Here is a 27,606-nt window from a genome sequence, read left to right on the forward strand (position 1 = left end):
AGTAAGAATTCTAAGAAAACTCTTAAGCTAATAATAAATCAAAGAACATTTGCTCAATAGAGGAAAATATCTTCTAAAACTCTATAGATTAGGCAGATTATACTTTTTTTTAAATATAATCATAATAGATCAGAAGACATTCAAATCTATACCTCACCTCAGACAAATCTTTAATCACATTTTGGCACACTTCAGATGCAAAGTCAATATATGAATAAGTTAGAGACAGCTATAAGTGATACCTACACCCTCATGAAAATATTTATTACATAATTACAGTGGTGGCAATAGTAATAGGTTTCTCAGGTGGCTGTACTGCTTTCAATTTTTAGAGAAAGCCTCTTGTGTCAGAAGCTTATATTCTATTAACTCAAAAAACATAAAGAGATTCATTTTAAAGTGTGTTAATTGATTATTATGGAGTTTTTCTTTTGAGGTATATTAGAAGCATAAGAAATTTCTTTTTACCTTGTGTGAGTTTCATTGATATAAATAACATTCCGCAAACCCAAAGACGGGATACTGGAGTTGAAAAATTTATCCTACATAAAACAAAATAAACGTAGACATAGATATACACTGGATTGCTGGTGAAGAACTCACATTACTACTTCTTGATGACTTTTATAATTCAAGCATAAATTTAGGCATTGCTTCAAAAATCTAAGTGATGAAGACAAATTATGTTTTATTGAAAAGTACTTTTTAGCCTTCAAAGATTGTCAGAAACTCAAAATTAGTCCTTAACACCTTGCAAAGGAAACAGTGCCTCTCCCTTTCCTGCCTCACTCCCCACCTCCAACCCAAAAGAGTTGAAGCTCCAGATAGCTTAAGTCATTGACAGGAATACTGGAGATTTCAGTGTTCCCAAAATACAAAAATACCATGCTAAGTACTGTGTAGTTATTGTTAGATTACTGAATCTCCCAGTAATCCTGACACGTAAGACTTATTATCCCCATTTTATAAACAGGAAAATCGAGGCTGACAGAGGTTTAACATTCAATCCTACATTTTGCTCTGAAGAGTTATGGTCTTTCTATTCCCCTAAAATGACTGCCCCACTTAATGAGAAAAATATATGGCTAAGGGTCACCCTCTTTACAGGGAACCTTAAAAGAGAATCCAGAAATAGCTCTGCTGAAAAGAGAAAGTCTACAGCTTTATCAATGTAGGCAAAAGGTAAACTTTCTGGGCTGGCCCCATGGCCTAGTGGTTAAGTTCGGCATGCCCCACTTCAGCAGCCCAGGTTCAGATCCCGGGCACAGACCCACAACACTTGTTGGCGGCCATGCTGTGGCGGGAACCCACATACAAAATAGAGGAAGATTGGCACAGATGTTAGCTCAGGGTGAATCTTCCTCACTAAAAGAAAAAAAAACATAAATGCTGAGAAAGCATAACGTACCTTCAACAAAAGATATAAAAGTACTTAAGTGAAATCTCTTTAGAGAAAAGGAAAATAGGATTTGAGAGAAAAGAGTAGCAAATATCAAAAACTTACTATAAAAATATTGTCAAACAAAAATTATTTTAAATAAACATGCTACGGAGAATTTTAAGATCAAGTCCAGCTCCACCAGGTACCTAAGCAAAAATCATTTTATCTGTTATATTACTCACCTATTATCCCCACTCCAAACCATCACTACCAAATAATTTCTATACTCTCTCCTGACTTAAGAACACATTAGAGTTAAGGTCAAGTTTTGCTCTTTTAAGCATTCAACATTAGAATTAGATGAGATGTCAGGTCTAAAAAGAAAAGCCACATGATCTTCTATTTAAATCTTTATTTCTATTGGCCTATTAATCTGAACTGGCCTTACTCCTAGACTAGAAATATCTATGATCCTTCAAGTCTACCAAATTTTGCAACAAGGCACTTGTGATTCAAAAGGAACATTATTTACATCAAGACATTCTAGAGCAGACCTGAATATTTAACATAAACTTCTTGGGTCCTACACAGATCTCTCTCAGGTTAGTAAATCCCTTTATAACAGACTCAGAATTCTACTTCCTGCCAAGCCAACCCTGAGTAGAAAATTCACAAAGTACAGTTAGCTCTTCACACAGGGCAAAGCAACCTCTTAATGACAAGCACTTAAATGGCAGAATTTCTATGTCCTAATAACTGGCCCATCCCAGAAAGAGCTTAACATCCAGGTATGCCTTTTAATAGGTAACCCTACTGCCTTAGAACACAGCCACATTAGATTCTACATTCCTGTGCTAACTCATCCCTCTGGCAAACTGCCGTCAGAAGCATACCTCTCATCTGATCTCTCATATGCGAGTCCAATCTCTCGGACTCTTCTCAAATACCACACTGTAATGTGGAAGATTTTGCATGGCTTGTGTTTTTTATCACCAAAACACAAACAACAAACTCACACATACATACTCTTTCTTAAACGTTCATCTGAACTTTCTAGTAACCACTCTTCACTATCCAAGTTACAACAGATACCCTCCCCCACAACCCCCCCAAAACAGAAACTTAGCAAAAGGAAGAGTAGAGCAAAGCCACAGTGCTGAAGTTCAACATCTAGAAGTTACGTGAAGGTTCCCACCAACTCTTTGGAAGAGTTAACTGAAACTAAGATCTACTCTCCTCCTAAAGTCATACTAAAACTACTAAGGAACCAAAACATCACCTAGTATCAAATATTGGACCAATATTTAATGAATAAATGAGTGGAAAGAAAAATTGAGTCAACATCTTTACTTGGAATATTTGGTTTATAAACATGGGTCTAAATTCTAGAAATGAATTAAGTCTATTAAGACAACACAATAACAAATTCACACAAAGTTGGAAATCTATGTGATATGTTTCACTCGGCTTATTAAAGGTCAACAAACAGTGACATTCTTACCCAGCTCTGGGGAGTACAGGAATAACAACATCTTCCGACAAACGGCCTTTTCCGGCCCATTAGGCTTTCTTTCCATTTTAAGGTTGCAGATCTGAAGACAGTAGGTCTGAAACCACACTCACTCTAATAAATATTAAGAAAAAAATAGTGTCTGAATGGCAAGAGAATTATACTTGTCCACTTGATCTCGAAAGCTAATATATTTCAGATAGAAGAGAAACTTATGACTATTTTTCTTTTGGTAGTATAAGTATGTGTTTCTCACAGTGAATTTCGTTCAAGATACTCCCTCCATGATCAACACTTGGAACAAAGCTTGGAACATAAGCAAAAGTTGAGCAATAAGAATAGTAATAGGCGGCAATGACTGCTGCACAGTCAAAGCAGCATTCAAAGGTTTAAAAACTAGGATGTAAAAGGTCAAACAGCCTTCTGACAGTAGTGAGATGAATAAAATCAGACTCCTGGATCCCAACGCTAACAGTTAATCTAATACTCCCTCTTAAATCACACGCTCCCACAAAAGAGCTACAAAGGCCTTAGATAGTAAGCAAGTTGTTATAACACAGCTTAAAATATTTTACTTTAAAGGAAAGACAAGGTAAACTTACATAACATTCCTTTATCTTAAGAGAATTTGACGGTTGGAATCTAAATTATAGCTGTACTGCCCAATCAGGGTCAAACTCTGCTCTTCTGTTCTAAACATTTTTCTCTTTGAGTTTGTCAGTTGCTCAAATCCCACTGATAAAACATTCTCAAAAATAAGCAAAAAAAAAAAAAAAAACCTAATATTCCAATATCATTTTTCATTTAAAGCAGATAGTGTCCAAGAAATATTTAAAACATGCCATGTTATGTTGAAATAGGGAAAACAATACAAGAAAATGTATGCCCTTGGATTGGGTTTCATACTAAAATTTATTTCCTATTTTTAATTTTCTAAATAAAGTTTACTTCCATTACAAAATTCATGCTTATTAAATATAATTATGGAAAAGAGATACGAAGAGAAAAATAAATCTCTTTATAACTACACCAACAAAAACAACTACTAATAGGTATATTTTCCTACGCAAAAGTGTTTTGCTTTTTAACATAATGACTGTACTCAAATTGCCTACCCAATTTTTTCTTCCCAATTAACATAATACTGTAAGAATTTTTAAATATTAGATTTCATAAACATACCTTCTAACAGCTGGAGGCAGTTTCTGTAGCTATTAACCTCTATTTGATATTATGTTGCTTCCAGCGTTTCCACCTTCATAAACAACATTGAAATGAACATCTTTAGGTTGACTGCTTTTAATCCGCATCTTAAACTTACCCATTCCTCACTTGCATGCTTACATCGACCAACACTATATTCTGATGAATTTGGCAGACAAGAAACGTCTATCGTGCCAAGGGTCAGTGCAGATTCATCCATGTCACAAAGCGTAACTCCTAAATCATGTGCTATAAAAAATATATACCATTTATGTTAATGAGAAATCCAGAGAGTAAATACCAGAACTCAAAACTCTGACTTCTGCATTATTTTGCTCCATAATAGGATGTCAAATGAACTACTATCGGACTTCCAACATGTTTAGTCAAAGTGTGAAAATGGATTTTGATGTATTTATATGAACTCGGGCCTTCCCGATTTTATTAAAAAAAAAAAATCCACATTTGTATCTTTAGACTTTCTGAACAAAACATCTATGAATTTGCAAAGGTAAATAATAGCTTATTTCAGGTACATGACAAAGAATTATTTCATTCATGTTAATAATTGAATAGTTCCTGGGAGGATGAAGGCATGTGTTTATTTAATTAAATATAAGTTACACGTATGCACACAAGTAGATAATTTTAAAAAATTATGCACTGGGAAAAATTTTGGTTATACATACTATGCAATGTAAAACAGGTCAAGGAAATGAGGACAAAGTTTCCCACTTAAACTGAATTAAGCTCTTAATTTTCTTGTGATGCCTTAAATGAAATGATATTTGCACTTTTAATACATATACAAAGCTCTAAAGCAAAACCACAGTCTTGAAATATCTGATTTATAAGTTTTCATCCTTTTAAAGCCTTTTCCTACCCTAAGGGAAAATGTTCACTAACCGTGAACAGCTCAAGAAAATAGATAGACATTAACCTAAAATATAAAAACTTTCTAACATAATTCTCAAATCATTTTAGCATTTAGCTATTTCTCAGCCGGCCTTAAACTATTCCTTTAAAACCTTGAAAGGTCAGGTGCAGGTTAGCAGTGTTCCCTGGAGGGCATATTCTGATTTCTTCATAATCTCCATATGGGTTTGCTGTGGTAACTGTTATCCTCTGCATAACCATATACTCCTTAGCGATTTAACACAAGTAACAATCTAACAGAACAGGCGAGGGGAGAGAATAGTAAAGCAATGCACCTGGCATGAAAGCTCTTCGGTGTTATAAAACAGCTATCAGTTTCAGGTGCACAATGGAGCTACAACAGGGGGAGCCCCTTGCTGCCTGAGAAAATGAACTCGTGGCTGGCCCCAGTGATGAGGGGAGAAGGGGAGGGAGAAAGAGTCTTGCACCGATAGGAAGTCCACGCTTGCTCCTCCCTCCCCACAGCGTCTATCCAAGGTCAAGAAGTAAAAAAAAAAAAAAAATCCTGGAAGCGCCAGATTGTGGGCTGAGGGGAGCCAACAGTGGGGTTTGAAAGGAACAGAGGTAGGAGGGCCAGCTCTGAAGCCAAACACACCCGAGGTCATATCCCCCACTTCTTACCATCTGTGTGACTTTGAACACGTTGGTTAACTTCTATGCCTTGGTTTCCCCATTTGGAAAATGGGTATAATAGGATAGATCTTACCTTCTGGGTTGCTGGGAGGAACACCTTATTATAAAGCGCCTAGCACAGTGTCTGACACAGTGAGCGCTCAGTCCAATCAATGGCCATCTGTCATCGGATTGTCCCCAGCAACAGCTGCTCTCAGAGCACCCTGCCGCCTCAACGCCAAAGCTCATGCCCCCACTTCCCCATCAGGTGCATGGGGTAGAGAGTCCACAGGGACTTCCCTCCTCCCCCGGGGAACCCGCGCCGCAGCCTGGTCTCCCGGGGAGAGAACAATCTCGACCCCCACCCCGCCACGAGCTGGGCCCACCTCTCAGAGGGAACTCGGCGGAGGGGGCAGGGGGACACGGACCGCCCTGGCAACTTGCAGGAGCTGCACCGAGTCCAGCGGAGAGGGCGGCGACGCACCTGTGCCGCTCCGGACCGAGCAGCCTCCCGGAGCCGCTCCCGCCCTCGCAGGCTCCAGCCTGCTCCGCCGGCTGCAGATGCTGCAGCTGCCGGCACTTCAAGTCTTGGCCGTGTCTGCTGCACTGTCGCGCCCTAATGACGCAACGGGCGCCCGGGAGTGACGCGAACAGCCCGCTCCGCGCGCGTGAGGCTGAGGGCCGGGCTCCACGTGCCTCGTGGCCTTGCTCACCGCACGCGGATCTGAGAGTAGAATAGTGCACACAAGTGTGTCTGTGTGGCCAAGTATGGTGTGTGAGGGTCTACACGAATGGTTATTCTGCTTAGGCGCTGAGTCACGTGAGTGTGTGTGTGTGCACCTAAGTCCGCATTGTGTGAACTCTGCTCATCTGGAAGTTTGTATCTCCGCCAGGGCCTTTTGGGAGTGAGCGCTTGGGCTGTCTGGGTTTATGTGTATATGTGTGGTCTATCTTTTATGAGATTTGTAAGACTACAGAACTTATTAGGGATAGGGGAGGTGGGGGTTGGGAATGGCCCTGTTGTGTAATTTCCACAACAGTGGCTGAGTGCCTTTTCCTTAAAGGAAGAAAGTGAGGAATTAAAAGAGAAACAAATAAGGCTTGAAAGAGTCTGAGGTCCAAATTTGCCTACCTTTAGCCTTTTGAACAAAATAACACTGGGCACAAAGTTTCTTTCACAATATCTGTTGTCTCGTTGACAAGGCCAATGGTTATCAAGAGCATGAGCAATTTAGAAGGAAAAAGATAACCTTTTACCTGCACTTAAGCAACTAGCAGCTGGGACTACAAAGATGATTAAGACATAGTCCCTGTCCTCACACCTCTACCACCAGTCCTCATCTCTGCACACATTAACCCTAACTCTGTCTTCAAAACAAATCTTCCGCCATGTCCACCCACCAAATACCATCCAGAGCTCCCCACAGTCCAAATGCCTAAGCCTGGCACGTAAGCCCTCCACAGGTAGGCCCCTACTTTTCCCACTATTCTATTCTCCAGCAGAAGTCCCTTACTTCAACCTCTCTGTCCCTAGCCAAGCAATGGGCACTCGTATGCCTAATTGCTCATGCCATTCTCCCCTAAATTCTATAGTTCTTTCCTGAACTAGGTCTCCAAGCCTTCCCTGATCTCTCCAGCCCTCAATAATCACACCCCCATGTGAAATCTCACAGATTTACTGTGGTACCACACCTTGGTTTTTATCAATTTGTCAGTCTTCCACAAGATTATTAATTCATTGTCATGTCAGTGACTTGCCTCAATCTCCTAGACAATACCACAATGCTTTGTTATAGTAAGCACTTACTACATAACTTGTTGAAGCTGAGGAAAGAGAAGAAAAACAAGAATTCCTTTCCTTGAACTTTCTACTTCTGTTTATAAATTCATCCCAAAATACAGGTGTGTCCCTCTTTTAAAACAATCCAAAACAGTAGGAGTAGGTATGCACATTAAAAAAAGCTTCTTGAAGTCAAAGACCCTGTCTTTATTCAACCCCAGACACGACTTCGCTCCAAGACACACCTAAGTACTCAACACCTATGTTGACTAGAATAAAATGAATTCTAATCCCAAAACATTGTGAAATTTTGTGAACAGATGACTGGTCTCTGACCAAAAAGAATAAGAAAAAAAAAAAAGGAGAGAAAATAAAGGAAAGTCACAGGGTTTGAAGTGACTGCTAAAGAGAAAGTAATGAGAAACGAAGTAGAGAGAGCATCACAGGAATTAAAATGTAAGCCAGAGGGAAAATTTAGAATGTCTTTCGTAAAGTTAATTTGTAGGCAACTCTTCTGTAACACCATTGCACAAGAGTTTACTGAGGTGTTTCATGTTACTTAATGGGAGTCGTTTTGGAAACAAGTGACACCCTTGGCAATCTGTTTTATCAACAGAACCACAATAATTTGTAGTAATCCAGTCTAGCCAGCCAAGATGGAGCAACAAGGACTGAATTTACTCTGCTGCTAAGACAATTAAAAATAAACAAAACAGGCAAAATATATAAAACAGGCAGTAGTGCAGGACAGTGGTCCATAAGGGAGAGGAAACAAATGAGATGAGCACTATGATTGCCTCAGCTTACTGCCTAGAGAGTTGCCAGGCTGCAGTGCAGAGAGGGGGAATCCAAGAGGAGCTAGGCAGGCTCCTTGTGTTGAGGAGATAGAACTGGGAGACCAAGAAGGCCAAAGCAGCTGGAGCCAGGAGTAGAGTACCAGAAAGGAGAGAGCTATACGAAGAAAGTGGGAGTTCTGGGGACCTGCAGAAGGTCTTGTTCCAGTCTTCAGGTGATTAGTACATGGGGAGTGTGAGGATGCTACCCAAGGCCAGAGAAAGAACCACCTACACAGAGAGAACAAACACCAAAGCTTACACAGGATGGGGAATTATTCCTGTTCCCACAAGCCAGAGTGGAAAGTATAGCACAGAGTGGAAGTGCAGAGTAATCATACAGGACCAGGAATGGGGCCTGATCCTGGCACCTAGACTGGAAAACCTCATAATTCATGCCTCAAAAGGTCTTGCCTCAGTAGTGGGGTAAAATTAACCCTAGAGTAAATGCTGCTTTAGTCCTATCTAACAAATATTAACAGCCAGCCCCAAAAGGATCAAACTGTTTCTAAAGAACAAAGTGTCCCAGACAAAGCACAAGAATACTTATAGGAAGTCAAAAATATCCATCACCCAACAAGGTGAAATTCACAATGTCTAGCATCCAATCAAAAATTACCAGGCATGCAAAAAAGAAGCAGAAAAGAATGATTCATCATGAGGAGAAAAATCAATCAATTGAAAGAGTTGCAAAATGATAGAATTAGTAAACAAGGACATTAAAAACAATCATAACTACATTGTATATGTTCAAGAAAGTAGAGCAAAGATTGAACATATTAAGTAAAGACATGGAAAATCTTTAAAAAGACCCAAACCAAACATCTAGAGATTATAAAACCATTGTCTGAGATTTTTTAACACACACAAACCCCATTTGTATGGGACTAACAATGGATTAAACATTCCAAAAAAAAATATTAAAGAAACTGAAAACACTGCAATAGAAACTATCCAAAATGAAACAGAGAGGGAACAGAAAGACTGAGAATAAAAATGAACAGAGTATCATTAAGATAATATACATGCAATTGGAGTCCCTGAAGGAAAGGAGAAATATGAGACTGAGGAGGGGTCAGGGAGGACAGAAAAAAATATTTAAGGAAATAATGGCTGAAAACTTTCCAAATTTGATAAAAACTATAAACTCACAAATCCAAGAAGCTCAACAATCTCTAAGTAGAAACATGAAAACTATACCAAGGAACGTCACAATTAAATTGCTTAAAACCAAAGATAAAGTGAAAATCTTAAAATCAGTCAGAGGAAAACAAGACATTCATGTGCAGAGGAATAAAAATAAGAATGACAAGCAGACTCCTCATCAGAAATTTGCAAACAAGAAGACAGTGAAGCAGCATCTTTAAAGTACTGAAAGAAAAAATTGTCAATCTAGAATTCTTTCCCCAAATACGTATATTTCAAAAACAAGACAAAATAAAGACATGTTCTGACATATAAAAGCTGAAAGAATTCATCACCAGCAGACTCTTACTACAAGAAATGTTACAAGAAAGAAATGTTTCTTTCTCCTTCAGGTAGGAAGGAAATCAGAAGGAAATCTGAATCTACTCAAAGGAATTAAGAGCTCAAGAATCATATGTAGGTAAATAAAAGTTTTTCTTCTTTTTAAAACTCTTTTAAAAGATAATTGCTTAATGCAAAAATAAAGACAATATTTTGGGAGGGTATTACATATGTAGAAATAAAATGTGTGACAACAACAGCACAATGTCCAGAATGGGGAAAGTATTCTGTTGTCATATTTTTATACGAAGTATAAAGTGGTCTAATATACTTGAAGGTAAACTATGACAAGTTAAAGATGTTTACTCTAACTCCTAAAGCAACTACTATAAAAGAAAACTAAAGAGCTATAGCTAATATATCAACAAAGAAAAGAAAATAGAGTCATTTAAAGAAAAAACGCTCAATGAATCCAAAAGAAGGCAGTAAATGAGGAGAAAGGAAAGAAAGAATAGATGGGATAAACAGAAAACACATAGTAAGACGGTAGATTTAAATTCAACCACATAAGTAATCACCCCGATTAAAAGGCAAAGAGGGTCAGACTAGAGAAAAAAGCAAGAACTAACTATATGCCACCTATTAAAAAAAAAAAACACTTTAAATGTAAAGATAAGTTACAAGTCAAAGATTGAAAAACAATGTACATAACGCTAATCAAAAGAAATATAGGTGATTTTATTAATATCAAAGTAAATTTCCTATAAAGCATATTACCAGAAATAAAGAGGATCCTTTCATAATGATAAAGGAATCAATATATCAAGAGGAAAAACAATTCTAAACATTTATGCATCTAATACAGAGTTTCCAAATATATGAATCAAAAACTGACAAAATTCTAAGGAGAGATAGAAAAATCCAAAATTACAAACAGCAATTTCAATACCCCTCTCTCAATAATTGACAGAACAAGTAGGCAGAAATCAGTAAAGAAATACAGGCTTGTAAAATACCATCAGCCAACTTGGCCTAACTGACAATTACAGAACACTACACCCAACAACAGGAGAATATCATTCTTTTCCAGTGCATACAGAACATTTACCAAGACAGATCATATTCTGGGCCATAAAACAAGTCTCAATAAATTTATAAGGATTTATATCACAAACAACATACACATACTCTAACCACAATGGAAATTAGAAATCAATAACTTGAAAGTATCTGGAAAATCCCCAAATATTTGGAAACGAATACACTTCTAAGAAAAAAAAAAAAAAACATGGTTTAAAGAAGAAATAAGAATGTAAATTAAAAAGTATTTTGAACTGAATTACGATGAAAACAATAAGCCATAATTTGAGGGATAAGTACTAAAGCAGTACTTAGTGAGAAATTTATAGCAGTAAAATATCTATATGAGAAAAGAGGAAAGGTCTCAACGCCTTGATCCCAGCTTCAACCTTAAGAGCAGCAAGTTAAACCCAAAGAAAGCTAAATAAAAACAAGAAATAATAAACAGCAAAAATCAATGAAATAGAATACAGAAAAATAATAGAGAAAATCATTGAAACTGAAAGTTGATTCTTTGAGAAGATCCATAAAATTCATAAACCTCTAGGTAGATGGATAAGGAAAAAAGAGAGAGAAGACACACATTATCGATATCTGGGATGAGAAAAGTAACATCACTACAAGTTCTACATATATAGTAATCCAGCCTTTCCATTGCCCAAACTAGTTGCCTTTTTGTTTTCAGGGTGGTATTTCAAGATGCTGGAGTTCCTGCCTCCATAAAGGGTGTCTGATTAGATCCTGTAAAAAGCTGATCCCACCAATTGTACCAGCAAAGAAGCTTCAGGAAAGCTAGGCTTCCCTCATCTTGTATTTGTGAAAGTGATGCACATCTATCTGTGTGCACGTTGCTTTTTGTTTTGTTTTGTCCACTTTTCAGTCTTTCAAGACATTATTAAATTTTTTTTCTGTCATCCTACACATTGACATACCTGTAAATATCTTAACATGACTCATTCCCCTGATGATCCTGCAAGGGGTTATAATCTTCAATTGATAAGAAAAATGAGGCTCAGAGAAGTTAAATAAGTTGCCAAAATCATCCAGACAGAAGGTAGCAGAGAAGGGATTTGAACCTAAGCCTTTCTCTTACTAAAACCCATTTTCTTGCTAATAACACATGCTGCCTTCCTACTAATCCCTGTTAGTCCTAACAGGCTTCCCTCCAGACTGACCCAGATTCATTGATCAAAACTTACCTGGGTACATTTGTTCAAGTTGCTACAGATCCACTTATGTATAGAAGAGTTTCTCTGAAAGAATATTAGGAGGAACATTGTCAGCTGAATTGCCGAAATCCAATGATAAAATATCTATGACATGCCCATATCTCAAATATAATAATTATTCTATTAATAAAGGAAATAAAATAAGTTTGGCCTGACTTATCCTTACTGAATCCATGCTGTTCTCATCATCTACTTTCCTCCAGATTCCTTTTGTTCATTTATTCAATAAATAGTTATAGAACACCTACTGTATGCACCCTGTTGTAGATACCCGGCGATGAACAGGACAGCACAGTACCCCCTCTTTTAAAGCTTCCAGTCTAAGAGGCTTACACAACTCCTGTTTAACAACTGTTTCCAAAAAGTTTCAAAAAATCAGCATCAAGTTCATTAGCCTGTAGCTTCTAGAATTTGCCTAGTTGACTTGGGGCAGGCACTGAGACCCGCCTGTCCAATATCTATTCTCTGGCACTTTCTGGCTGTCAGAAGCCTGATTTTGTTCAGGGTGATCTCTCACCCAGACCTGAGAAAAGAATGAATCAAGGTAGCCAAGCCAATTGTGGTCATTTTGTCCTCTAATATTCTAACTGTCCCTGCAACGGATGGTCACATGACCAAGTTCTAGGTAAGGAGACCTAAGAGAAAGTCAAAGTTGAGGATTTCTGGAAAGGCTTTTCTTTCCTAGGAAAGGGGAACAGACGCAGTTGGCATTGCTTCTTTTTCACTTTTTTCTCCCCCATTTTCTCTGTAACTTAATGTCCAAACCCAACACCACCAATCACACACCTCTGGATTTCGTTAAATCTCTCTTCAAGCCACCATAATCTTGTTTTCTGTTACTCGCAGGCAAATGCATTCCCGCCTCATATTTAATTTTGAGCACAGTTCTGGCTGCTAGAATCACTCAAACATACGGGAGGAGGAGGGAGAGAGAGTTGAGAAATAGTCCCTGCCAGTGAATCATGCTGCGGGATGGCAATGGAAGTGACCTTAGAGCAGCCATTTAGAAAGTGCCTTAGGCCAGAAGAGAAAGGAACCCCTCTGACTCACTTTTACCACATTTGTGGCAGAATAAGGACTTCAATTTGACTGAAATTGAAAACTGCTTCATCAGTAGATTAAGCTAAAAACTTCAAATAAGCCAAACAAAAGGCAGTCAGGCTTCTGGGAGATCTGTCTTGGCATCTCCTACCTGATGGGCTACATGATGAGGCTCCACCCCCCACACATTGCAGGAGGGAAAGGCATCAGGAACTGTGCCTCAGGGCAGGGCACCAGTTCTAGAGGGGAAGTGGGACACTGGATCAGATAACTAGGAGAGCAGGGTACTTAAGAAATTAGCTTGTAATTGTCTTTTTTTTTTTTTTTTAACAACTGTTAATTCATTCTAAGAAATGAAAGATATTTTTTTCACTTCTCACAGGAGTGTAGCCTGGCTCTTTGTTTTAAATCCTGACATTTCCTGAGCCCTTGAGGGAGGCTGAGTAATTGTGATTAACAGAATTTTTGTTACAGAAAGTCAAAAAATGAGAGACTTGACTGGGGTTGGTTGCCAAGAAGACAAAGCCTAAATGGGCCTTTGTTTTTCCTGTAGAATCAAGCTGGATTGTGTAAGAAGAGCTTGTCTGAGAAGCGGGTAGAAGCCAGGATGGCCCAGGCACTGAGAAGGGACAAAGGGTTGAGGGTTCTGAGTATGGTTCAGACTTGAGGTGGCAAGTCTTCCGAAGGAGGGTGAAGGTGGGAGGACTGTAGAGTGCGTCTAGAGTCTTGGGAGCCTCAGCGAAGGTCCCAATGGCTGAGCGTGTTGTGGAGAGGATGGAGCTTCAGGCATCACGCAGGGCCTGGGCAGGGAACAATGGTGAAGGAGAGCAGCCTGAACCCAGCCAGGGCCTCTGCTTTCAGGCTTTCTGCCCATTACAAGTGCCAGGGTAAGGGAGAGGAAGGGAATCCCCAAAATGATCACTATTGGACTTCTAGGACCCTTGATATAAGCTGTTAGAGACAGATTGACTCAACATCCATTCATCCATAACATAGTGACCGAGAGCCCACTTTGTGCCAAGCATCTTTGTTAGGCACCGAGGATACACAGATGAAGATGTCACACATAGATCCTTACTTTGTAGAATTGGTAGTCTAATGGCCTACGGCACCTTGGGAGGGAGAAAGCAATAAACAAGTGATTTTTAATAAACACATAAAAATCACAACAAAGTGTGAAAAGTGCCATGAAGATCCAAACAGCATCTGTCACAGAGAATAACAGAGGTGACTGACATTCGATAAGGGGGTCAGGGAAGGCCTCTCTAAAGGAGGAGCAGCTATGCTGAGCTGGGGTGTGAGAAGGACCTGGCCACAAAAGGAACCCAGAAAAGACCTTCCCAAGAAGAGGGGACTAGACCAGCCAAAGACCAGAGGGAGGACAGAGCTTGGCAGAGAGAACTGAACGCAGGCCACTATGGGCTGGAACGGAAGAAGGGGAAAGGTGGCTGAGGGAGGGGTGAGGAAGCCAGAGCGGCCAGGTCAAGCAGGGCTTTTTAAGCAAGACTAAGTTTGGAAAATTAAAAATAAAACTGTGCCATGTGTCATAAATGTCATGGAGGAATTCACATACCCTTTACTCAGTAAAGATTAGAGATGGATGAATCAAAATAGAAGCCCAGGTCTATGGACCTGGACAATCTGGAAGGAGGAGAAGAGGGCAGTGACTTGGGAGCTATAATGTAGGCAGGGGCCTGCCTGGGGCAGACTGGCAGCAGAGAATCTAGGTAAGAAGAAAGTACACGTTGTAAGCTACCATTTATTGGGCACTTATATGCCAAGCATTGTTCTAAGTATTTCATATTGCATACAATCTTCTGTATCAGTCATGGCACAATCTGGAAAACAGAGCCCATGCCCGACAGCCCGTAGTGGGACTTAATACAGAATCTTACCTAGAAACGTCTTGGAAGAGCCGAAAGGATGAAAGGGGACAGTGAGGCAGCCCAGAGATTAGCAACAACAGAAGATCACTACCCTTCCTAGGGCTGGAGTGACAAAGTGAGGTGTTAACAGCCAGGAACCAGAGCTACCTAGACAACAACTGGGACCAAGGAGAGAGGGGCTGCCTAGGAGGAGCCAAAACCACAGAGCTGCCACCACTGGAGATGCTACCCTCCCTGGCTTTTCCTTCTTTCTGCCCTCCCATCACCTGTCAGCCTCTCCTATTGGCTGAAGCAAACTGCAAGGGAGCCTAAGGAATGAGTTTGCAAGGGCCACCACTACCACCCCGCTCCTGCAAGACATAGAGTATACTTGGCAAGGATGGGGAGTGGACTGAGGGCAAACATGCAAAAAAGGGGCCTATCCTCCCAATAGCCCATGAGCTAGGAACTGTTATCACCCCCCATTTTTCATATGGGGAAACTGAGGCATAGGGAGAAGTTAGGTGAAACTGGTACATGACAGAACCCCAATTTGAATTCAGATCTATCTAATTCTAGAGCCCAAACATGTAACTGATGCATTTTTCAGCCAGCTTAGGTAATACCTGGTAGTTAGGGTTGTATGATCCCACATCTGAAAGCAAATCTTAATGTTAAACCCCACTCTGTGAAGATACTCAGATGAGGCTGGCTTAAGAACGGAGCTGCTCATTGGGACAACAGTGGACTAACCTCGAGTCCTTCTAGCAGGATATCCGAGAGTTCTGCAAGGACTTTGGAGCCAAACAACCTGGGTTCCAATCTTGGTTCTGCCACTTACTAGCTGTGTGCCTCTGGGCAAGTTATTTAACATCTCTGAGCCCCAATTCTCTCATTTTTATGTAGATTTGCTAATGTCCACTTATTGCATTATTTTGAGGTAAAGTCAAATAATGTATACAAGATAATTAGCACAGTGCCTGACACATGGTAAGATTTACTAAATGGTAGCCATTATTGTAATTGTTAGTCTCTTTTTGCAGAGACTCTGGGGACAAGAGAGATCCTATTCCCTTGAGCTTGAATCCTTGCAGAGAATTTGTCCATCCTAAAATCTTTGAAACTCATATGAATCCTAAAGTTTACTTTGTTCTGGGAAGAGTATCTCTGTGTCAGTGAAGATGGGCTAGGTTATGATACAGTAACAAATGTCTCATAGTCTTAAGACAACAAAGTATATTTCTTGCCTATGCTACGGGTAAACTGCAGGTTATTATAGGCACTCTGCTCATAAAGGTAACTGAGGGAGGCTCCAGCTTACCTTGTGTTTCTTTGATTGCTGAGCCTGGGAAAAGAGAGGGTAGTGAACCATGCACTGGCTTTTAATCCATACATCACTCTGTTCCCATTTCATTAGCTAAAATGTCATATAAAGCAAGGTGGGTGAAGAAGTGTAATCCTACCATTATGAAACAGGATAACTAAATATTTACGAACAACCCCAACGACCATCAGAACAACCTTCTGGTTGGGCTGGATAAAGCAAAGTTCCCAATCTGGAATGAAGAGATTTAGAAGCTTCTAACAGGCCAGGCTACCCCATGTGACATCATAAAAGTTTGTCTTTGTCGTGCCCAGAGTTGCATCTCTGAAGACGACATGTCTTTTAGGAAAAACTTTTGTTCCTAAATATCGCTTCAGATCACTTCCCTGAAAATCACTGTTGGTTCTTGGAAGATATTGTCCAAGATGGTTTGTGGAGCTGAGATGTTGGCTGGAAACAAAGCATCTTGTGTTCTGGAAGAGGGAGCCTCAAGTGGACTAGATAGTCCATGCCCAGACTTACCCAGAACTTTTCTATTGTTGTATAATCTGATGTCAGATCGTTGGGTACTGATGGCTTGTTGTGTAAATTCAAGATCTGGGGGTAAGGAGCAAGGCCTTTCAGCGGCTTTCACAACCCCGTGCTCTCCTGGATTTCTTTCCACCTACTTGGATGTTTTTTCTTGGCATCTCTTCTGGCTCAAAGCCCTCTTTCATTCTTACTCCATCTCTCTCCTTAGCAGACCAGGAACTTAGGAGTCACTCTTAACTTCTCACATTCACTCCAACACTAACTTCTGCAATTTTACCTTCTAAATATCTTACAACCCATCATCCATTTACTTCCCTCTCTGTCTGCACTGTCCTAATCCAGGCCACCACCACCTTCCCTGGGAGGCATAACAACTCACTACCTGGACTCTTCGTGTCTGTTTCCCACTCACGACCCTCCCAAACATCCCACATGTCACCGGAATGAACATTTTAAAATGCAACACTGACCATGTCAGACATTCCCATTTCTCTGCCTGATCCCCACTCCACCTGATTAAAATCCTTTTATTTATCCCTTATAGTTTTTAGGACAAAGACTCAAGTCTTGAACACGGCCTCTCATGCTTAGCTCGGACCCCCTTGCTAACCTTTCCACCCTCATTTCCTCCCACACACCCTTTCTCTCTCCAACTTTGGCCACCCTGGCTTTCTTTCAGCTCCTCAAGAAAGACAGGCTGGGCTCTTCCTTGCACAAACTGCTTCCTCTGCCGGGAGTGCTCTTCCCCCAAATCCCCATTTTCTCTCTAATTCATGCTTCATAAAGCAGCTGAAATCTCACTTCCTCATAAAAACCCTTATTGATGCTCAGACTAAGTCAGGCCTCTTATCATATACTTCTCCCCACGGGACTTATCACGATTATAATTGAATGCTTAATTATAGTTTAGTCATTTAATATCTGCTTCTCCCTCTTCACTTCCATTCTTGACTTCTCCCATTCCGTTCCTCTGTATGCCTAGCACCTCACAGTGCCTGGCACAAAACAGATGTTCCAGATCCATTTGTTGAATGGCTAAATACAAGGCACGATTAATGTATAATTAATAAAGGAGAGTGTGAATGGCTGTTATAACTGTCAACAGCTCTGGACAACGATAGCTCTATATTCAAGGAGGGATAAGTGAACCATAGGTTTGGGGGCTCAGGACTTTACGGGTCTTGGACAAGGCATATATCCAAGCTTGATAGAGAGGTAAAAAGCAGATTTCCCGTTCCTCCCCCCAGGCCACTCCTTGGGCCAGAGTAGAGGGAACAACATAACTACAAGGGAGAACAGGCGCCCAGATCTCCAGTGGTAACCGGCAGCAGTGGGTGGTGGCCCACCATGGAACAGAATGCCACAATAGAGAACAAGGCAAAGCAGAGGCTGAGAGGCAAGCACACATGTGCCCAATACACTTGGAGGAAGGAATTTGAAAATACTTGAAAGGGAAAGCTAGGAATGGCTGGAGACAGACATTTTTATTTTTCCTCCCTCAGAATCAGTCTGTCAAAAACAAACAAAAAAAAATGTTATGAAGAAGACGAGGAGTAGAACTGTTTTGCATTTAGATTATTCTTTTCCTAATGAGTTCAAAATAAGCTAGAACCTCACTGAAGTCTAACTGGGAGGAAGATCAATCTAACTTCAGCTAAGGCTCATTTTCAGAATACTTCTCAAGAAATTTAGTTTTATTACTTTTGGGGACACAGAAGCTCTAAGATTTTCTTTGGGAAAATTTATTCTCTTGGGTATTCTAAACATACTCCTTATAACTGTCTTTAGATTTTAAACTGCAGATTTCCCAAAAGAAAAGATTTCTGAAGTAAAGAGTTATCAACCCAGTTTCCAAATATCTAAACTGCTTTAAGGTATAAAGCAAAACCTGAATAAGCATAATACAATTGATTGTGGTTTTAACCAAATCTTTATTAACTGACAGTCAGCATCATATTATTCCATAAAGTATTTGGAATTTATTAAAATGATCTCCCACATGAAAGTAAGATATTAGAGAATAGGCTTTTCATAATCCAGGGTCATGGGGTACTATCCCCTCTTCCAGCCCTACTTTGTTATACTGCTGATTGGGCAGGCCACTGGGTCCAGCCCTTCACTGAATTACGGTGACTTATAGCTCACCAATTTCTGTTGCATATCCAATTCTGCTTAGGAAATGGCAAAACATTTTCCCTCTTTTTCAAATTATTTTACAGTTACATTTTCCAATCGCTCTCAGTTCTGGTCCAGGGTTCCTACTTTACTTCCATAAGTCACCGGAACACATATGTAAATTTAGCATACATACAAGAAGTGTAGAATTTGTAGTAACCACTATAGGTTGTAGATGGGATTAAACAAACCTTAATATCCATAATGTTGGTTTTTCTCTAGGTCGTTTATAAGTGATGGTCTTAGAGGATAGTCCTTCTAAATTTCTAGGTCACCTGCTCATTATCTGTTGAATAAATATAATCTAGGTAAAGGGTGAATTATATCTAAAATCCCATCAATTGAACAATTCTGGAATGAATGAAATTTTAACCTCCCAGAGATAAGATTTAGTTAACTTTAAGCTCTACAGAGTATGGCATGCCTTATGTACACAGCATGAATTTTTTAGTGGTGTTAATAGTTACAGTAATAAAATTATCTACTTGGTCAGTAACCTCATTTTATAAACCATAGTGACTCTTAGCCAAATTCTAATTAAGCAGAGTAGTCAGCTGACTCTCCCTTGCATGTGACCTGCAATCTGTTCTTGTTCACAAAACCAGAGGTGGTGCATATAGGAATCATGTTATTAATTAGGCACATGCTTTAAGATTACAACATGGCTGCCATTCAGAGAGACCCAAAATGATAATTATTCTGAACCATTAATTACAGTTTGACAAAATACCTTATCCAGAACTGTGGAGGGTCTTGGAATGTTGAATGTAAACTCAATCTATGGTTTTAATCTGTGCCTCATTTTCCTCATCTGTAAACCAAGGCTAATCATAGTACCTACTTTATAGGGTTGTTTACTGGGACAGTATGTGGTGCATAGTGGGCACTACATAATGTTTGCAGTTATCATAAGAGTTCCTAGGAAAATATGTAATCCTCTAGAAGAAGGCCTTATTTGATCCAGGTATCAATTCCGCTTGCTTTCACAGGTTGTAATTGATAAATGTGATCTTTTAAAATCACAAGCTTTCCGAGCTCCAATCCCAATAAGTTTTCCTTTTCCAGTTACAAACTTGTACTGAGTTTTCCTTTGATAACTATACTATGGATTGAGTCAGTAAAGTCTTTAAATCAATAGTTCCTAGCTGTTTGGAGTCAGGGAAGGCTCTGAGAATCTGATGAATCTCCAGACTCTCTCTTGAGAAAAAAACATATATGTAAAAGTTTGCTTTCAATTTCAGGGGTCCATAAGCCTCTCCGAGGTCATTAATGAACCCCAGATTAAGAATCAGTGTTTGAAAGCATGACTTGGAAGATAGCCACATTTGGATCTTGTTCTTTTAACAATATCTAAAGCAAGACAAGACAAAAACACATATTTGCACACTGTAAAGGAAGTATTAATTACTTTGGCCAGCTAAGTACTTTCTAGTAAAGGGTTTTGAAGATGGTGATGAAGTGGAGAACGAGAGGAGGAGGAGTCATCCAAAATGGATACGGTAGGTAAACTACAGGTATACTTTTACCTTTGAGTGAGCCAACTATGCAGCAGTGTTTTGAAACCAGGACTTACTGTGTCACTGTTATTATTACCAACTCTGGAGGCAGTTTGAGTAACTGATTGTATCAAAGATTTCTTTTAAACCTCAAACAGGTAAAATATTATCACTGGGGCTCTTCACGCCTGTTCAATGTTTCAGACACAAAACAAATGCTAATTATGGGAACTGAGCTGTGAATTCTTAGTGACTCTAGGGACAAAATGATTATCTAGTGGTCTTATGTTGCTGGAAATTTATTAGAGGGTTTTAAGTTTACATTAACTGATTTTCACCTTAAGTGCTCCACCTGGAGAAGCATTAAAGGCTCCTGATAAGGAATGATTTCAAAGAAGTAATGGCATCCCCCAGAAGATCTTTCAGGTGAGTCAGGGGTACTGTAAGGAGAAAAGCCCGAGTGAGGTGGCAGTGTCCAGCTGAGGTGCTGTGATGGCCTTGCCACAACCAAAAGCTGCCACTTTTATTAGGGCTCACTAGGTCCCTATTCATCTCCTGCTTCCAACAGTGACAAATGCCAGAGACCAAAAGAAAGAATAATATACTTACAACAAAGGTCATAGAATGGGGCCAAGGACCCAGCTACATTTCTGCCCCATTATGGTCTCAGATTGCACCCCTGCCTCTAAAAGCCAAACATTTTCTCAGGGTCTGCAAATGTTGACAAGCTCTTACCCCTGCAGACCTCTGCTCCCTTGTCCTCCATCACCTCCCCTCCCTCCCTCTGCCCCAGTTCCCAAGGCCATCTCTCTGTTCTTGGACCATCTCAAGCTCTTCCCTGGCTCAAGGCCTCTGTATTCATTGTGCCCTCTGCCAGGAAAATTCCTTCTCTAGATATTTGCATGGCTGACTCATTCTTGTGTTTAAGTCTTAGCTTGGTTGGCAAGTTTCTGTCCCCTGCCTTTTCACTGTCTTCCATATCAACCTATTTTATTTATTGCACTTATCACTATCTGAAAATAATCTGTTGATTTGTTTTCTTTATATTGTCTATATTCCTCACTAGAATGTGAGCTCCATGACAGCAGGGACCTTCTATGTCTTGATCACTGTTGTAGCCCCCAGGCTTAGCACAGAGAAAGCACTAGATAAACATTTGTCAGCTAAAGGAATGAATGATCATCGTAATAGCTACCATTTATTGAGCACTTACTCCATGCCAGGCTCAGGGCTGCAGGTTTTTACAAATACTCTCTTACCAAGTTCTCATAGCAGTCCTCCAAGGGAGATGTTTATCTATTATCCCCATGATCCAGATTAGGTTTCAGAGAGGCTATGCAGCTTTTCCAGTGTCAAAGCTAGCAAGTAACCAAGGCCTCATTTGTACCTAGGCATGTCTGACTCCAACACTCATACTTGACATCAAGAGCCAGCGCACATTCTCTGTAAAGGGCCAGATACTAAATATTTAAGGCTTTTTGGGCCATCATATGGTCTCTATTACAACTGCTCAACTCTGTAGTAGTTTGAAAGCAGCCCTAGGTAATACACAAACAAATGGATGTGGCAGAGTGTCGATAAAACTTTATTTACAAAACAAGTGGGGGGGCAGGATTTGGCCCAAGGGCCATAATTCTCAGATCCCTCCTTTAAATCATCATTCTATATATGCTATGCTAGAAGGGGGGCAAAAAAAGGAGGAAGGGAGTAAAAGAAAAGATTAAAATGTGTGCTTTGTGCTTGATGAGCTCTCTTTCAACAAGACAGTAGGTGAATAAACATTTAAGTTAGAAAAGGCAAAATAGGTGATAGCGTTCTTGTAGGAATTATGACTCTACTGATTTAACTTCTTGACTGAATTATGACCATTGCTTAAGACTACAGTAGAGTTTAATTCAAATAAGTTATTCCATTTAACCAAGGTTCCATTCATATTGTAATTATACATGGTTTCACATGCCAACACTTAAACAGAGACCCACATAAACTTCCATCCCAAGCAGGCCCAGAATAGTCTGTATTGAAGGATAAAGAGTCACTCTGACTGTTAAAACTCTTCCTCTTTCAACCATTGAACCTAAAAACTTCAGTCTTTCCTTCTCAAGCAAACGTGTGAGTTATTGGCAAGAGGTGTGAGTTATTGGCAAGAGGCGAAAGATAAGATATGAATCTCAGGTCTGAGCCAGCCCAGAGAAATCTCTAGCAGCCTCATTGGGAAGGTAAACACTATTTGTGCTCAGTTGTTCAGTCATTCAGAGTGGCTCACGGGACTGAATATCAGCACTAAAGCAAATGATCAACTCACCAGTCCCTAGGGTCTGGGCGGGGAGGCAAGGGCTGAACTTTGAGAAGATGGGAGATGGAGGAACAAAGGTGCTGGTTTCTGTGGTGCTTGTCTGTGCATAAGCGACAGGCTGGTGCGGGCTGGAGCTGAGGGGGCGAGGCCTCCTCTAGCACTCTGCTTTTCTCTCAGCAGCCCCAGGTCATTAGAAACACATTAGACAAAATATTCATTTTTCTCGTACCCTGAATAAAGAGTCCCTCTGGAAACAGCCTCCAAGAAGATTCCCTTTGTAAACACCCCATGATTCTTAAACCAATAGGCTCATTTTCCTCAATTTGTAAGCAATTTTCTAAACATGGGCTTTAAATGTTTGAGCAGGTGACAAAGATTCAAACTTTAGTCAGGCTCCTGAACTTTCTCTGACTAATCTATGCACTTTCTTGTAAAAATCAGTTTTAGCAAGAACTCTGCTAAGTCAGTTTAACCAACACCCCTACCTTCGATATCTGATTGGGTCCCTCATCTTCCACGATCTTCTGAGTGATGTCTGACCACCCTGGCCTGTCTTCAGCAAGGAATCCTGTTAGGTTGGTTTAGCCAGAATCCCACTTATTCCTGATGTTTCCTCTTAATAAATTTTCCATCCACTGACCACCCCCCCTCAACCCTGCTCCCTGGCTATAAATCCCCACTCGCCCATGCTGTATTCTGAGTTGAGCCTAATCTCTCTCCCCCACTGCAATATTCCATTGTGATGGTCCCCATTCCTATCACAATGGTCCTGAATAAAGTCTGCTTTACCATGTTTAACAAGTGTTGTTGAATATTATTTTCTCTAACACACGAAAGCAGCCCCAGCATGGGAGAACCAGCATCTGAAGCAGAATCTAGAGATGCCAGATCTGTCCCAGCTCTGCCATTAACCAGCAATGAGGTCCTGGGCACCCCTTCCCCTCACTTCCCCTTCCTGAGCCTGTTTTCTTATCAGTAACAGAATGAGTCAATCTCATACCTTTTCATTCACCCCAATGTCCATCTTTTTGTTATCTGTTTAATATCTGTTGTATTCATTATTATTTATAGTTACTATTAAAGATGATTCATATTATTAATAAAAATGAGTTCCTATTGAGCACTTAGTATTTACCAGGATTGTGTCATATGCTCTCCATGCATTCTGTTATTTAATTCTCACAACCTCCCTGTGAGGGACCAATGCGATCACAGACTTCACAGACATGACAGCTGAGGTTAAGGGAGGTGACATAAATTTCCCAAGGCCAAACAGAGAGTAAGTGGCAGAGCTGGGATTTGAACCTGAACCTATTTTTTTTTTTCAAGAACTACACTATCTTCATGTGCCCTGTAGCCCGTGGTCAGGGTCTGACCTGAGAGGAAAATGCAGATTCAAACTCCCTTGCCCTGAATTCCTTATTACTGCAATACAGTGCCTGTCACCGAGTCAGGCTACCAAATCGCCAGATGTTTTCCCAGGAGGAGATGGTGTAGGAGCTGCCGTGGATATCCAGTGCATGGTCTTTGCCCTGGAGACACTTAGGGCCCAGGAGAGCTGATAAAACCCGTGGCCCAGTCAGGAGGACCAGTGCTGATAACTTACATAGCAGGAGTTCCCTTGTCCTCGATCCCTTATTGTCATTTTCATGTACAAGCAAACTCGAAAAAATGGTATCTGCAAATCTGTTTACTGAAGAATCTTTTTCTTTAGTAGGAAGAGACAACCCTTTCAAGGATGGACCAAGTCAACAATCTGGTGATACAAGAGATCCCAGGGTTCCCCTTGAAACAGTTGGAGATTTTTAAGAGGACATATCAGTGCTGGCCTGACCAGGGAGGAGGTTGGGGAGGCGTGGTGGGAAAAGGGTAGACGCCTAGAGATAGCAGAGCAAGGCATGAAGTTAATGGTTTGTGCATATCTGATTCTCTCCAGGATGGGGAGAAGAAAGGGGAAGGAGTTTAACTACTGAATGTCTCCTACGATCTGAGTGCTTTTATATACACTTAGCATTAGGTTTTGGTAACAAGATGTAAAGTTGATGTTTTACAGATGAGGCTAGTAAGAATCCAAACAGGGATTCCATCTCTTCTTTTCACTCTACCTCACTGCCTGTGTAGACACCATCCTAGCTGTAATACCATGCTAGCACATAGTAGTAGCTCAACAAAACAGGATGAATTAACAACTCTGAATGTAGTTTCTCAAACTGAGGTAAATATCATTTGATCCAATAGTTCTCAACTGGGGGTGATTTTGCCCCCTGCAAGACATTTGGAAATGTCTGGAGATATTTTTGGCTGTCAGAAAAGAATGGAGGAGTTCTACTGGCATCCAGTGGGTAGAGATGCTAAACATCCTACAAGGCACAGGACAGCCCTACCACAAAAAAAAATTATCTGACTCGTAATGTCTATAGCGCCAAGGTTGAGAAATTCTGATCTAATCCAATATGTTTTACAGATGAGAAAATCATGACCCAGAGAGATAAAGAGACTTGCCCAGGGTGAAACAACTAGTTGATGGCAAAGCTGTGATGAGAAACATCCCCTGAAGCCTTCTACAATGTTCTTGCGAGACCTCAAGCTGCTAACCAGCCAGAGGGCTGTCTGCTACAAGAGGGATGGGTTCAGTGGGAAAGACCGTGTCGGCCCAATAGCCCAGGCAAACCAAACACAGTTAAGTGAGTTCAAGTGGACCAAGCCTTGCTCCTCAGTCTGGATCATCCCCTGAATAAGCAGCCAGAGGAGCTTCCAGAGAACTAGGAGATCCAGACTTGGAACACAGAGTGCTTTCCTGGAGGCCTTTGCTGCCCACCAGCTCCACACTCCCACTGCTTCCTTTTCTTAGGGTTGCAAACCAAAACATAGTTATCAAGTCAAAGAAAGGATTTTCTTTTCATAATTAAATAGGCAAGTTAAAAAATATATTAATGATTAAGTGGTCATATTAGGTCAAGGTAGAATTTGCCAGAAATTGATTCTCTCCAAAACATTTTAGTTATTTGCATTATCTTTGTCACCAACAAGAATTCTTTGGCCTCCTATGTGACAAGAGCTGTATTGGGTCCCCAGGGAGAGATGGGCAGAAGGAGAAGAGGTGTCCACTAACGTCACACGCAAGGCGTATCCCTGACCTTAAGAAACACTTAGTCCAAACAGAGAGTCTCCTTTGCGATTGCCATCACAGAGCAAGGCCAACCTTCACAATGGGTAAAGCAAAACCCTCCTTACAGCTAAATATCTAAGCCTAGCATGACTCGCTTATTTTAAACAACTTTTAACACAGAAACATTCAACTACAGCCCAAGAACTTGGACTTTACCACTTGTATTTTGGGATTGAGCTTGCCTGATGGACATTTTCTTCTATCCATCAAGCTTCATGTGGGACTCCTAATGCTCTGGTTCGTATCTAAAATGACAGCATAACCAGATGCAGAATGGGACTTCACTTAACCAGAGCAGATCCTTTGACCCCAAAATCCCCTAACTTAAGCAAGTGGATGAAGAGCCCCTAAAAGTTTACCCCAAGCCAGCTTACTGGCATCTGTTCTAGCAGTCTCTAAGCCAGATCTAAGGAAGCTGGAGATCTGGGTTAACACAACACTGAAGATCAACTTTTATCTTGAAATTTCAATGAAAAATTAAACATCCTGATAACACTGAGTACTAATGGCTTTTATTTCCATACAACTGCTTTCTGAGATGGATAATTCCCCTTTAGATTTTCATGAGTTTGGCCCAGAAATCGGATACTCAAGGCATTAAACATACAGGAGCCTGGGGTGCCAAGAAAACAGTAGTGTCTATTTAAGAGTTTGGCTGCCACGGCCAGCTAAGAGTCTTGGGGAAGTGAATGGAATTTGAATATATCAGCTCTGCCACTCGGCTACAGACTGGGAAATCAGACACTAAGAAAGACACTCTAGGGGATCCTACTTGAGTTTGGACATGGGTGTTAACCTCAGTGTTAACCTCAGTGATGAGCAACTTGTTGGACAATGCTTCCCAGACTTTGAGCTATCACAATGCAGTAAACAAAGGGATGCTAACTTTTTTATTCTGCCTAGTCATAATGTTAAAGTTAAACCCAGCATAAATTGACAAGCTACAAACACCATCATTTGATAAAAGAAAGAATGTTTCAACATCCCAACAAGCAGGAAGGATAGACTCTCAAAACAAAGGGAAGTCCCTTGAATTGAATACCACGGCTATATTAAAGAGTTGCTGCTTTGTCCTTAGTTCTTACATCACCCTAGACTGGAGAAAACATCATAGACCAGCACCCATCTGCAATCCAGAACGTGGGTACTGTAAGTAGTCACTGGAGTTGCCTGGAAGAGAATTAGGTTTGAGACCCAGCTTAAAAGGAGAAGATATTCTTGGGCAAGGACAGGAAGGGGTGAGGGGGTAAAACTGGGGGGACGGGAATTGCCATGAGAATCAGCCACGCTGCTCTCCGGTGGCACTCTCCATGCTGTAATGCTACACTAAATTGCGTATTTAATTACCGATCTCTTCCACCGGCCTTTGAGTTCCTTGAGAGCAGTGACTGTGCCTTGTTGCCCTGAGTCACGGAGCTAATTAGATGTGGGGCAGGGCTGGTGGTGTAGCAAGAGGGCATTAGAAGGAGAGATGGCAAAGCACCCAGGACACACAGTGCTGCCTCCTGGACTCAAGCAATCTGAGGATTAGAATGCACATTTTCTATTATCTGATCATGCGTGCCATTTCTGGCTGGTGTAGTAGAGTGGGCTCCACCTCCATCCTACCCAGCAGGCTCACCCTGAGTATCATCCCACAAGATTATTATATACAAATACGCTCCAAGGGGATGTGAGG

General features: G+C 40.6%; 1 protein-coding gene across 9 annotated transcripts in view; it reads right to left on the minus strand.

Moving 5' to 3' along the window:
* Nucleotides 1–27,606, minus strand: part of GPAM (glycerol-3-phosphate acyltransferase, mitochondrial) — a 59,350-nt gene that overhangs the window by 26,381 nt on the left and 5,363 nt on the right. The window contains exons 2-5 of one of the 9 annotated variants that reach the window (XM_087432578.1): nt 12,002–12,055; nt 4,213–4,343; nt 2,883–3,005; nt 469–542 (exon numbers count right to left, since the gene is read on the minus strand). In XM_087432578.1, coding sequence (XP_087288704.1) covers nt 469–542; nt 2,883–3,005; nt 4,213–4,343; nt 12,002–12,011 — 338 coding nt within the window. In that variant the 5' untranslated portion in view covers nt 12,012–12,055. The other 8 variants (XM_087432584.1, XM_087432586.1, XM_087432583.1 and 5 more) reach the window with 8 other exon arrangements.

The sequence above is a fragment of the Ceratotherium simum genome, chromosome 6, assembly GCF_057802395.1.
Source record: "Ceratotherium simum simum isolate JZ-2026a chromosome 6, ASM5780239v1, whole genome shotgun sequence".
In the NCBI taxonomy this organism is placed as follows: domain Eukaryota; kingdom Metazoa; phylum Chordata; class Mammalia; order Perissodactyla; family Rhinocerotidae; genus Ceratotherium; species Ceratotherium simum.